This window comes from Bos grunniens, chromosome 2 (assembly GCF_055505025.1).
Source record: "Bos grunniens cultivar Pamir isolate PY7600 chromosome 2, Bosgru_T2T1.0, whole genome shotgun sequence".
Classification (NCBI taxonomy): domain Eukaryota; kingdom Metazoa; phylum Chordata; class Mammalia; order Artiodactyla; family Bovidae; genus Bos; species Bos grunniens.
Genome location: NC_141166.1, coordinates 113,441,857 through 113,455,310, shown reverse-complemented (window position 1 = coordinate 113,455,310; position 13,454 = coordinate 113,441,857). Strand labels below are relative to the sequence as shown.

The following is a 13,454-nucleotide window of genomic DNA, read 5'->3' as shown; positions in this document are numbered from 1 at the left end:
AAGCTAGTCACCCACAATCCCTTGAAGCCAGATGATGTAAACTGGGGTGGGAGGCACCTACCTCCATTCTGCTTTGTTGTGCAGGAATGAATTACACTGGTCAGAAAGCTTCGAATCGAGTGACATGGACTCCAGGATTGAAATGATTTGCTTGAAAGAAGGCCGTTTCTGAAGAAGAAAAAAATAATCACTTGTTGGGACTTAGGAAAGTAGATCTTTAAGAGAAATATCCACAAGCATAGTAATAAGGTCAAATCACCATAACAAAATAAGATACGATGTAATATCCTGATTTTGTTCTTTCACAACTGTCAGACTGCATAGGAACCATACTTATTTTCAATCAATTATTCATAATAGGCTCAGATGTCATTTTTCTATTGTGTTGTCTAAGATTGGAATGATTACATTATTTTTCCAGGTAAGGAAAGTACGAATTAGTTCTCTTTGGGGTATGTTTAAAGACTCCTGAAAGGAAACAGTTAAGTCTTTTAAAAAATCATCTACGTGATAAAGCAAGCATAGTAAAAGTTAATGGTAGGGTCTGGGTGATAGGGGTCTTCCTAGGTGGTGCTGGTGGTAAAGAACGTGTCTGCCAATGCAGGAGACATAGAAACATGGGTTTGATCCCTGGGTCAGGAAGATCCCCTGGAGGAGGGCATGGGACCACACTCCAGTATTCTTGCCTGGAGAATCCCATGGACAGAGGAGCCTGGTGGGCTACAGTCCATACTGTCGCAGAGTCGGACACGAATGAAACGACTTGGCATGCACGCATGCACACAGGGTGATGGGTATACCAGTGCTCACTGCAAAATTCTTTCAACTTTTCCGTATGTTTGAAAAATTTTATAATAAACTGTTGGAGGAAAATTACTTATCAATCTAGCAGAACTTATACAATTTCTTTTTTTTTTTTTTCTTTAATATTGTTTGAATATTTTTTTTTTCTCTTTTTCTCTCTTTTTTTTTTTAATTTTAATTAATTTTATTTTATTTTCAAACTCCACATAATTGTATTAGCTTTGCCAAACATCAAAATGAATCCACCACAGGTATACATGTGTTCCCCATCCTGAACCCTCCTCCCTCCTCCCTCCCCATACCATCCCTCTGGGTCGTCCCAGTGCACTAGCCCCAAGCATCCAGTATCGTGCATTGAACCTGGACTGGCATCTCGTTTCATACATGATATTTTACATGTTTCAATGCCATTCTCCCAATTCTTCCCACCCTCTCCCTCTCCCACAAAGTCCATAAGACTGTTTTATACGTCAGTGTCTCTTTTGCTGTCTCGTATACAGGGTTATCGTTACCATCTTTCTAAATTCCATATATATGCGTTAGTATACTGTATTGGTGTTTTTCCTTCTGGCTTACTTCACTCTGTATAATAGGCTCCAGTTTCATCCACCTCATTAGAACTGATTCAAATGTATTCTTTTTAATGGCTGAGTAATACTCCATTGTGTATATGTACCACAGCTTTCTTATCCATTCATCTGCTGATGGACATCTAGGTTGCTTCCATGACCTGGCTATTATAAACAGTGCTGCGATGAACATTGGGGTACACGTGTCTCTTTCCCTTCTGGTTTCCTCAGTGTGTATGCCCAGCAGTGGGATTGCTGGATCATAAGGCAGTTCTATTTCCAGTTTTTTAAGGAATCTCCACACTGTTCTCCATAGTGGCTTATACAATTTCCTAAACCAGTTGCTCAGAGAAAAAACTCCCCAATTTTAAAGCCATCATAACTTCACTGTTCTCAATGGTTATTCCACAATATAACTAGCTTTGGTGCTGGGAAACTCTCAGGTACTGTTTACCAGAAATTGAAAAAGCAGTGGTTAGGTGTATTTCTTTAGCTAGCAAAAACTACCCTAGTCTATCTCTTTAGACTCTAGCCAAGGTGGAGACAAAAGGTTAAAGCAAAAGCGGGGAAAGATAATAAAAGGGTGATGCACATTCTCTCTTCATCACGCCTCATAATTATACCATTTCTGAACAAATTACAGTTGCAGCAATTAAAACATGCATTTTAATTTAGGAGCACAAAAACAAGAAGAAAGAACGTTGAGGTGGCTTGCTCTTAGGACTTGAGTGTTTCCTACATTAAGCAAGGTAATTTTTTCTTAGGAATATAAAACTGGAATATTTATTCTGAGTTCTGCCATTATTGTCCTCTTTCAAGGGGGGGGGTGTGTGTGTGTGTGTGTGTGTGTTTAAAAAAAGGGTGTAGGTAGCCTAATGTCACTGATGGTACATTAAGCCTTGTAATAAGCAAAAAGTGCCTTAAGTTGGAAATTTGAAAAAATTACATTTGTCTTCTTTGAATGTGTTTCCATTTTAATTTCTCCATCCATGTGTCAGGTAGCAACAGGAAAAATGTTTTGTTTGTACAGGAGCTAATTATATAATACATATAGGATTTTCATTTTTCATGGAAAAGAAGCAGGAGGAGCTGACAAATTTTCAAAGAATAATATTTTTCCCTACACTTAATCATTCTTGAGACAAGGTAAAACATTTTTTGTAATTGGATGGCAAGTAACCCTGGAAAAATCTTTATTTCATATTTAGAATATGCTCCCAGATGGAAATTATCAAAGTGAACATTCAGAACATAGCAGCAATGTAGAATCATATGTTAATATTTCATGAGTATTTTGATCACAGAATACAACATGTGGTCTAGGATCTTCCTCCAAAGGGGCTTAGCTTCCTTTTATGTATTATGTAGGCTCTGCCTACTTAAAAAGGCACAACCAGAACCATTTATTAAGCATCTGTATACATTATTTGTTATCTTCATATTATAGATAAGGAAGATCAGTCTCAGAAAAATATGAATTTCCCAGTATCACACAGGTAGCAAGTTACAGAACCAGGGTCTATTCTCTTAAAACCTTCAAAATATTTTATCACATGAGAGTAAGATATTACTTCCTATCAAACTTGGAGCTTTAACTATTGCTTTGTCCTTTTTTAGAAATGTCATTTTAGAACTTGAACTAATATCCACCTTTACTTCCTTCTTTTCTTAAAAAAAAAAAAAAAGGTTTTTTTTGAGCATCTGATCAAAGCCATTGGAATGACCCAACATTTATCTAATACAGGAGCAGTTTTTTCTCTTGTACACGTCTACCTCCTTGTTGCAAAAGAACATATTTCTACAGGTGAACTGAACATTTTAATCTGTCTTAATACTCTAGAATCTAAGGACTGAAAATAAAAATAATTAAAATATATTTTTACCAACTACTGCTGTATCTATGTGCATAGGACTGGGACCAACTTCTGTTTGAATTGCTATATACTTCTAGCCAGAGAAGAGCTCCCCTGGTGGCTCAGATGGTAGAGTCTGCCTGAAGTGCAGGAGACCTGAGTTCAATCTCTGGGTTGGGAAGATCTCCTGGAAAAGGAAATTGCAACCCACTCCAGTATTCTTGCCTGGAGAATTTCATGGACGGAAGAGCCTGGCAAGCCCCAGTTCATGGGGTCGCAAAGAGTCAGACACGATTGAACGACTAATCCTTCCTTCCTTCTAGCCAGAAAACTAAAACATGGCCTCTCAGGAAATAAACCTTGGTCTGGCTGTTTTAGTCAACAACAAATTGTACATCTACTTGCTAAATTTACAGGATATGCTATAGGGAAACAAAGAAAAAGTAACTCTATTTCCTCGTGGAGCCTTCAATCCATTTAGGAAGACAAGATGCTTTTTAAAATGCAACAGCACAAAATGAGGCAGTAGCCCAGACTGTGGTTCAGGAAAAGGAGTACTTAGTATGGGCAGGGGAAACAATAACTGGGGAAGGCTTGATGATGAAGTAATCAGGAGGGGAAAGAAAAGAAGGAAAAGAACATGTTTCAGGAATAAAGAAGGTGTGTAAGGTATGTCTAGAGGAGAGAGCAATGACTTAGAAATGTGAGCTGGAGGCATAATCAAATCAAATATAGAGGGCATATATGTTAGTTGTATTAGAATAAAATGCCATGAATTTAGGAAACAAAAAAAAACTGATCTAAACTTTATTCATACTTCACAGTGCTAGAAGACAAGACTCCTCTGATATTAAAGAAGTGTCAGCTTGCTGCTGCTGCTGCTAAGTCACTTCAGTCGTGTCCGACTCTGTGCAACCCCATAGATGGCAGCCCACCAGGCTCCCCCATCCCTGGGATTCTCCAGGCAAGAACACTGGAGTGGGTTGCCATTTCCTTCTCCAATGTATGAAAGTGAAAAGTGAAAGTGAAGTCGCTCAGTCGTGTCCGACTCTTAGCGACCCCATGGACGGCAGCCCACCAGGCTCCTCCATCCATGGGATTTTCCAATCAAGAGTACTGCAGTGGGGTGCCATTGCCTTCTCTGAAGCGTCAGCTTACTACCTGTTAAAAAGATATGCCAAAAAAAAAAGAAGAAAAAAGAAAAAAAAAAAAAAAAAGATATGCCAGCTTCATGGCATCAACTCTGGACCTAATGTCCTTATTGTGTAGGTGTTTACACTATCATTTAATTAATATACCATAAATGTATATTCTTAGAATTTTAATTAATATAGTACAGAGTCACAGATTAAGAAATTAAAAACCTGCTTTGTATACTGAAATATAATTACAGTTACAGTGATCTAGTTGCATTCATCTAATTTAGCACTAATAATTTCGAGTGAAATTTCTATTTGAGTATCAGAGAGAAAGGGCTTTCCTGATAGCTAAGTTGCTAAAGAATCCACCTGCAATGCAGGAGACCCCAGATCGATTCCTGGGTCAGGAAGATCCCCTGGAGAAGAGATAAGCTACCTATTCCAGTATTCTTGGGCTTTCCTGGTGGCTCAGCTGGTAAAGAATCCACCTGTGATGCGGGAGACCTGTGTTTGATCCCTGGGTTGGGAAGATCCCCTGGAGAAGGAAAAGGCTGCCCACTCCAGTATTCTGGCCTGGAGAATTCCATGGACTGTATAGTATAGTCCATGGGGTTGCAAAGAGTCAGGTACAACTGAGCGACTTCCACTTTCGCATTAGAGAGAAAAATACTACCAAAATGACTAAATATGCCACAATGGATATGTAAGTGGTAGCATATGAAAAGATTGTATTTTAATCATATAAAATAAATATTCTACAGAAATCTTGCAAATAGCCAATTATAATTTCCACTAGATTAGTTGCAAAGTGCAGGCATTTCTCTTCATGCTTAAAAAGCCCCACATTCTGCAAAATCATACACTAAAGTAGGGCCCACAGAGAGCAAGACAGACCATTCAAAACCTATCAACTTTGTCAAAAAAATTCATAAAACAATAGTAATCCTAAACAAAAGTACTAAACAGTTTAAAATTTTTTTAATTTTTTTAAAAAAAATACTAAGTAAATACAGGACTCTAAAAAGGGTGAAGGTCATTTGATGAACAGGAGCTGGTTTATCAGGGCAAAGGTGAAATGCACAAGGCTGGGCAGAAGGGGTGTCTTGGTTCTGTGTCCGTTGCTGCGCTACTGGCCTCACTGATGTGCTCGGAGTTCAGTTGTTCTCACTTGTGGAATGGAACAGTGTGCTTTACTTATGGTTCACCCTGAATTGTGTGATACTAACACGATTCCCATACTCACCAAGTGTTTCTGAGTTATTTTGCCTAGACAAACCACAGCTTTCCGTATCCATGGATTCAATCAGCCAGAGTTCAAGTTGGTTGTTGAATGTGAGGAAGTGTAACCACAGTTGGGGTAAAGGGAAGGGTCGCGACTGAATCACCCCTGATATATAAGGGACTTGAGCATCCATGGATTCTAGGGGGGTCCTGAAACCTCCCCTGAGGAGATGAAGGGAATGGCTGTGTACATTATTCATTCTTCTTGAAAGTCATATAGGGACTGGGTTTAAATTAAGGAAGAAATTCCATTCTCGTCTTTTTTTTTTTTCCTTTCTAGATCTATCTTTAAAAGGTCAGTTTGTGATACACTTATTTCCATGAAGGACTGCAGAAATTTGAACTTTAAAATTGTAGTTCTTTTCTCGAGTCTCTCTCTCTTATTCTGATATTTCATCTGTGAGGATCTTTTTTTATTTTAGAATTTTTTATTACAGCAAATTCCAAACATACACCAAAGTAGAAAGAACACCCTCCATATACTTATCACTCCAAAACCATCACGGCCCATCCGATTTAATCTATACCATCATTCATTTCCCTTCCCTGTATTTTGAAGCAAATCCAAGACTCGCCTATCATTTTATCTATAAACACTTCCGTATGTATGTGACAGTCTTTTAAACCAGTCTTTGCGGGGAAGGGAAATGGGCCATTTGTGCTTGAATGTGATAACCACATGAAAGCCTCAATTTTGGAATTTCTCTAACTCTATTGTGATAGCTTAAAAAAAATCACTGAAACTCCACAGGGAGAGTGTATGGAGCTTCTCTAGAAGCGCTACTTTTGCCTGGTCTTTGGTTAGAAAGGCAGTGTGGTGGTCAGGCTCTGCAGCGCAATGGATGGTGCATTGGACTTCTAGTAGAGGCAATGTGGTGGGGGGGTTAAGTGCAGGGACTCGCGTCAGTCAGCTTGGGCGCAGCCTCCAGCTCCAGCACTTACAGGCTGGGTGGCCTTGACCTCACCTCTTAACCGTGCCTTGGTTCTTCATGTGTAAAATGAGGACAATAACAATACCCAGTTCACAGAGATATTCTGAGAAATAAAGCAGTTGATAGAGTGTTCAGAACAGTGCCTGGCTTATAATAAGCATGGTGTGCTAGTATTTATATGATGTGAAGGTGCAAGACTTATTACTGAAGATTAAAAACAAGGAACAAAATTCTTTTTTACTGACTCAAGAATGCTGGAGTGCTGTAAGAAAGAGCCAGTAATGAGATTTTAGGTTTCATGCCAAGCAAATGTCAGCAGAAAGCCTTCACAGTCAATCTGGGGCTCAAAGGAGCAGCAACCTTGTTTTGCTCTGTAATGAATTTGATTATCCCATGTTTTAAAAGCTCAAAGCCAGACAAACAAGAGAGATTTCAGAACAACAATAACAACAAATATATATATATATATACCTTGGCATCAGCTTCCCAACACTGATGTAACAGTTCAGCAAAACTCCTGGGGCAACTGCTTGGAATGGTTAATCTCTATAAGAGAGAAAGAAAAAATAAGCCAAAACAAAACAAAATACAGGCATTTGCTCATTAAAGGAAGGAAATACTAATTGGAAGATATGAAAGAATTAATTTAATAGCATAAACAAGACATGAAATTTAAAACGTCCGTTGATTAATATGTGACTGGAGAGAACTTATGTTTAGATTCATAGTATCTAATCTCTAATGACACTTTACCTTTTCCTCCAAAGAGGAATCATAGTGGATGAAGAAATCAGGCTCAGAACAACAAATGCAGCAAAATATAGAATCTGGTCAAAAGAAACTACAGTAAGAGAGGAGCAAGTTGGAACTTCAGTTCAGTTCAGTTCAGTCGCTCAGTTGTGTCCGACTCTTTGTGACTCCATGAATCGCAGCACGCCAGGCCTCCCTGTCCATCATCATCTCTTGGAGTTCACCCAGACTCATGTCCATCGAGTCAGTGATGCCATCCAGCCATCTCATCCTCTGTCGTCCCCTTTTCCTCCTGCCCTCAATCCCTCCCAGCATTAGTCTTTTCCAATGAGTCAACTCTTCGCATGAGGTGGCCAAAGTACTGGAGTTTCAGCTTTAGCATCATTCCTTCCAAAGAAATCCCAGGGCTGATCTCCTTCAGAATGGACTGGTTGGATCTCCTTGCAGTCCAAGGGATTCTCAAGTCTTCTCCAACAGCACAGTTCAAAAGCATCAATTCTTCGGCGCTCAGCCTTCTTCACAGTCCAACTCTCGCGTCCATACATGACTGCTAGAAAAACCATAGCCTTGACTAGACGGACCTTTGTTGGCAAAGTAATGTCTCTGCTTTTCAATATGCTAACTTACATAAACCTAAATCATGAACCTATCACTGTATTTTTATAGGTGACTATGAAAATTGCAAATAGGCCAGGTAACTAGGAAACCAGTTCAGCTTTGGCAATAGGTGTACAACTTCTGAAAACGTGAGCACAGAGATAATTTTATAGAAGTATTTTCTCAGTGGCAAATGAGACACTCTGAATGGATGATTCATCATGTCTTAGTTTTGGCCAAACTCATAAAATATAAGGACTTGATAGAACAAAGAATATAATGTGAAGACTAGTCTTTTTCTAACATTCTAGAGCAGTGGTTCTCATAGAACATGTAATTCTCCCAGAGGCAGTTTACAAATCTACAGAGACATTTTTGTTTTAAAGTCTGGAGGGTTGTACCTAGAGCAGGTCAAGAATGCTGACCATCTTTCAATATATCATAAAGCCTGATTAAAAATTCTCCTGCATTCCACCAAACTTCAAATGCCCCACGTACATTCATGTAAGACAAGAAAACGATGAGCTTTATACTTTTCTGAGCTTAGACTCTACCTTTGATTTCTAAGTAGAGTATTTTTTGAATATTTTAAAAATACTCTGAACTTTCTTTGAATGCAACTACTAAATGAAATAAATCAAGGGTAGATTGATTTTTGCATTATTTATAACCTTAGCATAATATTGGGAAAATCTTGCCTACAATATAGTGCTGCTCATGGTACTGGCATCATTAATACTCACAATAACCCATCTTTATTCTGCATTTGTAGCTGCTGAATTCTATTTATTTGTAGGTGCAGGCATCTAAAAGTGTTCCATTATCACCTCCACTGTCATCATGCCTGAGCATTTATACACTGCAATACATATGTATTTCTTCCTTATATTACATTTAGAGTATTATGTTGACTTAAAATACAATGTGTTTAGTAGGCTGTATTACCACTGAATTTCCTTTCAGGGATAAAGAGGGAGCATTAAATAATTGTTATAAACAGAGTATTGAGTATGAAGGGGACTTCTCAGATCACTCAGTGGTAAAGAATCTGCCTGCCAATGCAGGAGACATGAGACTGGGGTTCGATCCCTGGGTCGGGAAGAACTCCTGGAGGAGGAAATGGCAACTCACTCTAGTATTCTTGCTTGGAGAATCCCATGGATGAAGGAGCCTGGTGGGCTACAGTCATGGGCTCACAACGAGTTGAACACAACTGAGTGACTGAGCATGCACTCACGGGTGTGACAGAGCTGAGAACCTCTGTAGTAGGAAGATTTTTTCTGCAATGTTTGCCAAGAAGTTTTGCAGATAAAAAACTTAAAACAATTTCATCAGATTTGGAGGAGGCTACATATAAAACTAGAAAAATAGTTGTCTTGCCAAGAAAACAGACAATCTGGAATTAAAATCAGAGAACCAAAATAAATAAAACTTTAAAGCAAAGCTAAAAAAAAAAAAGGAACTCTGCAAGTTAGAGACTACACTAAGCATTTTTAAACCTCTGGTTTTGTGCTTTCATAGACTAGAGTAAGATGTTGTAAACGACACTATTATTTTACTGTAATGAGAACTGGAAACCTTTTCATGAAAGTAAAGAAAATCAAGAGTTTACTAAAAAAAAAAGGTAAGATCGTTGGGGTAGCAACTAATATAAACAGACAGTGACTGCAATTATGTGACTGAACACACATCATGTGTAATGAAAAACAAGTTTTCCTAACAGGTAACATTTTCAACGTAACTTCAGCACATTTTCCAAGAACTGAAATGTGAACTGGCTGAATATAGGTGTTGATCTTCTCACACTGACAAACTTTTTAGATGCCATATGTGAGACATTACAAAAGGAGACATAATTATTTAAAATTATCTGACATGGTCAAATATCAGTTAGATCGAGACTCAGACACTATGTAAGGGATTATTTTGGTGCACTAAAAAGTACTTTAAAAGAGAATCTAAAATATTTAAGTGTGATTACATAACTGTGGGTATTTTGTTAAAACATCCTGAAACAACCAGATATTAACACCAGGTTTGCAAGACTACTTAAAACTTAAATATTGAAAAATAAAAGTTTCAAACTGAAAATGAAAATAATTCCCAATCACTAAATTAGGCATGACATTTTTATTAAAGATTATATTCTTCTTTTTTGCACTATTTTCTACATAAGATATAATAATTATTTTTTAAGTCAAGTTTATTACCTTTTTCTAAAGTGTAGTCAAGAAAAATGGATTAAGTTTTTGAGGATTTCCATGTTAATAAAGAATAGCTGTTTTGCTACTTAGAATAAAACACATTTATGTACTTGAAAAGATGGAGTTATATTGCTAGGACATTCTGAATGACTACTAATTGAGTTTTATGGAAAGTCCAATGGCATACAGACATACCTGTAAGATTTAAAAATTAGTAATACTCTCTTAACTTCATGTCTTCTATAATGGTTCATTGTTTGCTTTGTAAAGTTTAACAGCATTTTGTGGATTATAGCTTCAGTAGAATTTAATAATAGAAAAAGTTATTGTTTGAAGACCTTATTTCATTATTAGGGGTTTGGAATCAAAGGCCTTCAGATAGATTTTTTAGAAAGTATTGATCTTCCTATAGATGCAAAAAGCAATCCTAAATGGTGAAAACAAATAAGCTCTAGAGTCTAGTTAAGAGTAATGTATCAGTGTCAAGTTTCTGGTTCTGATATTATATATACTGATATTATATATTCTGATATTATATATATATATATCTATGTCTCACGAGTGGGAGAAGCAGAGTGAAGGGTACACAGAATTCTTTGTAATATTTTTGCAACTTCCAATGAGTCTAGAATGACTAGCTTACATTTAAAATATCTCCCTAAAAGTTTAAACGTGTCATTCTTTATTTAAATGAGGCCTTTGAAAAACAATTACAGCTTTCTCTTTTCAACTCAATAACCCAAGGTATTTCAGAGCAAAAATAAATAAAATAATTAGAAATTGAAGGGATTTTTAGAAATTATATTTAAGTCAAAGTCTCAATTTTATTATAAAATAAATCCTTGGGAATTATTTTAATTGCTATCTCAACAGAATTTGTTTTGATAATAAGGGCCACTATTTATGAGGTGAAATGAAGACATCTTCTTGAATGATGATAATGGAAACTACATTTGAACTTAATTTCCCTATTTCTGATAAATGAAGTGTGCAGAATGAGAATGGATAAATACCCCTGTAGCACCCAATCTGCATTTGGTTCACTAGAAAGTTGAGAAAATATATTTCACCATGTGGGTTTCTTTCAACTGACTATTATATTTAATAAATACAATAGGGGAGGCATTTGAATAGTCTCCATCTGTTATTAGCTGATCATCAGATCACCCCATGGATAAAACAGTACAGTCTAGGGGATTCCCTAGAGACAAACAGGGAGATGGCCTCCTCTTGTACCCATTGAGGAGGTCCTGAAAGCTATTTATGGGGGATTCTCAAGCCTCAAGTCAACTACTCAAAGGCAGCTTCTAAATTCATTTTTTTCATCAGCTTTAAAAATCCTTGATGGATACTCCAATATTTTCAAAGGGCTTTAGATTCACAGCTATTCTGCCCTCCTTTAAATGAAATATTATTTTAGAATATTAATTACTCTGTCTTATACATATTTGGAGAGTTCAGTCAGCTTTAAAATAAAATTTCCTCCTACTTTATTTTGAAATGATACAGAGAAAAAAAATGACATTGAATATTCTGCTCCGAAGTCAACAGAAGGTCAATAACCTTCTTTACTCTATTTGTCAACCCAGAACTAAATGTCTAATCATCTCACTGGCAAAAGAAACCGAACAGAAAGAAGTGGGTTCTCATACCATGAAAATAATCAGTTATACTGTGTGTGAGGTCTGATTGAATAGCACACCAGGAAGAACTACCACATTTAATTAAAACAGAACAGCCTCTGTGAAACAATGAGTAAGACACATTCTTAAATATTACACCTTTTCATTTTTCTTTAAATTGGCAGCTCTCTCCCATCAACTTCAGCTATCATGAACATTTCATCCAATCTCAATGGCTCAGGAGGACAAATTAATAAGGTAACTGTGGATTATGTGATCTAAATATGAAAACTTGGCTTCTCTCAGTCAATAGCAGCTTTTTGATTGATCTAGTTTGTTTCTGCACTCACCATGGAGAGCAGATCAATCTAATTCTTTTAAGGCATTAAAAAGGGAATATTACTACATATTCGCCTTTTGGCAAATTATTTTATCCTAAGGCTGCACCCTTCCCTTTTGTGGAGGGCACAGATAAGACGTGGAAATGAAGAAGTTTTGTGAAATAAAGTTGTTCTGCAGTGTTGCAAAGACAACTGCGTGCTTCCATCACTTGATCTAAGTTCTCATAATACCTTGATATTGGATGCTTCATCTTTATGCTGAGAATCTCCATGGCTGTGCGTTTCAGTCACAATTTTAAACCTTTCAAAATGTAGTTGCTCTCTTTGATATGAATGTACCATGTTCTCTGATGTAGGCTCATAGGTCCAACTAACTGAAAGCCTCAATTTGTGGGAAGAAGAAAAGCGAGGCTGGGGACACAGCACAAACGCTGTTTACGCCACTGAAGTTCTTTTGAAATGGAAAGGCTCTGCATGAAGAAGGGAGCAGTTACGCCACTGCCTCGCCAATTCCAGCGAGGAGCTCATCTTCAATGTAGTGTTCAACGTAGGTGGCAAAACTGTAATTTTTCCCTTTTTTGAAACTATTTTTTCTTCTTTTATTTTTGAAATTCTCATCTAAGCGACAGTTTCTTGTACTATAGTGACTCCTGCTGGGAGAGGTAAGTTGAAGTAGCTGAAGGTCTCTTACAGATATATCAACTCCCGGACAGTAAAAAAGATGTCCTAAACGCAGGAGATGGAGTTAAACTGTTCCCCTACCTTGGACGCAACGGCCTCTTTCATCACTAAGAACAAACCCCTAGGTTTTACAATTGAGACTGAGAAACTAGTACAGTACTTGTACAATTTTTGATCTACAGCATCACGACGTGAAGCTGCAACAATTAGATGTAAAGGGTCCATTCATGAGGAATAACATCACTTTGACCCTTTGTGTTAGCTCCTACTGCTAATCTTTCCATAAGCGTGAACTTACTTTCAATTTGAAGAAGATGAAAAAGTCTTTTGCAAAACCCCAATACTGTTTTCTGATCTATGTACCTGAATGGGGGATCGTAGTCTTACCTCGTTTTTTTCCACTACGAGCCAAGCTACTTGTAATCCTTCCAAACCTTTAAAGGGGACCTCCCTTGTTAGCATCTCCCAGAGAACCTGGAACAAAAAGGAAATGGAATTTTTATTCTTGTACTTTATATTTTTGGTATATTACTGAAACTTTAACATTTAACTGTATCCAATTACCAGACACAACCAACTCCATCTGTAGAAACTTGGGCAAAACATATATATTCATGCATAGGGCTTCTTCCATATATTTTATACATATACATATATTTTGTTGTTGCTGCTGTTCTCTTT

At 37.2% G+C, this 13,454-nt stretch overlaps 1 protein-coding gene across 7 annotated transcripts in view; it reads right to left on the bottom strand.

The window, feature by feature from the left end:
- Positions 1 to 13,454, bottom strand: part of MAP3K20 (mitogen-activated protein kinase kinase kinase 20) — a 169,260-nt gene that overhangs the window by 56,332 nt on the left and 99,474 nt on the right. For all 7 annotated transcript variants that reach the window (XM_086358599.1, XM_086358637.1, XM_086358581.1 and 4 more), the window contains 3 exons: positions 13,161 to 13,247; positions 7,050 to 7,124; positions 62 to 168 (listed from right to left, as the gene is read on the bottom strand). In XM_086358599.1, the coding sequence (XP_086214725.1) occupies positions 62 to 168; positions 7,050 to 7,124; positions 13,161 to 13,247 (269 nt within the window). The remainder of the gene's footprint in view (positions 1 to 61; positions 169 to 7,049; positions 7,125 to 13,160; positions 13,248 to 13,454) is intronic.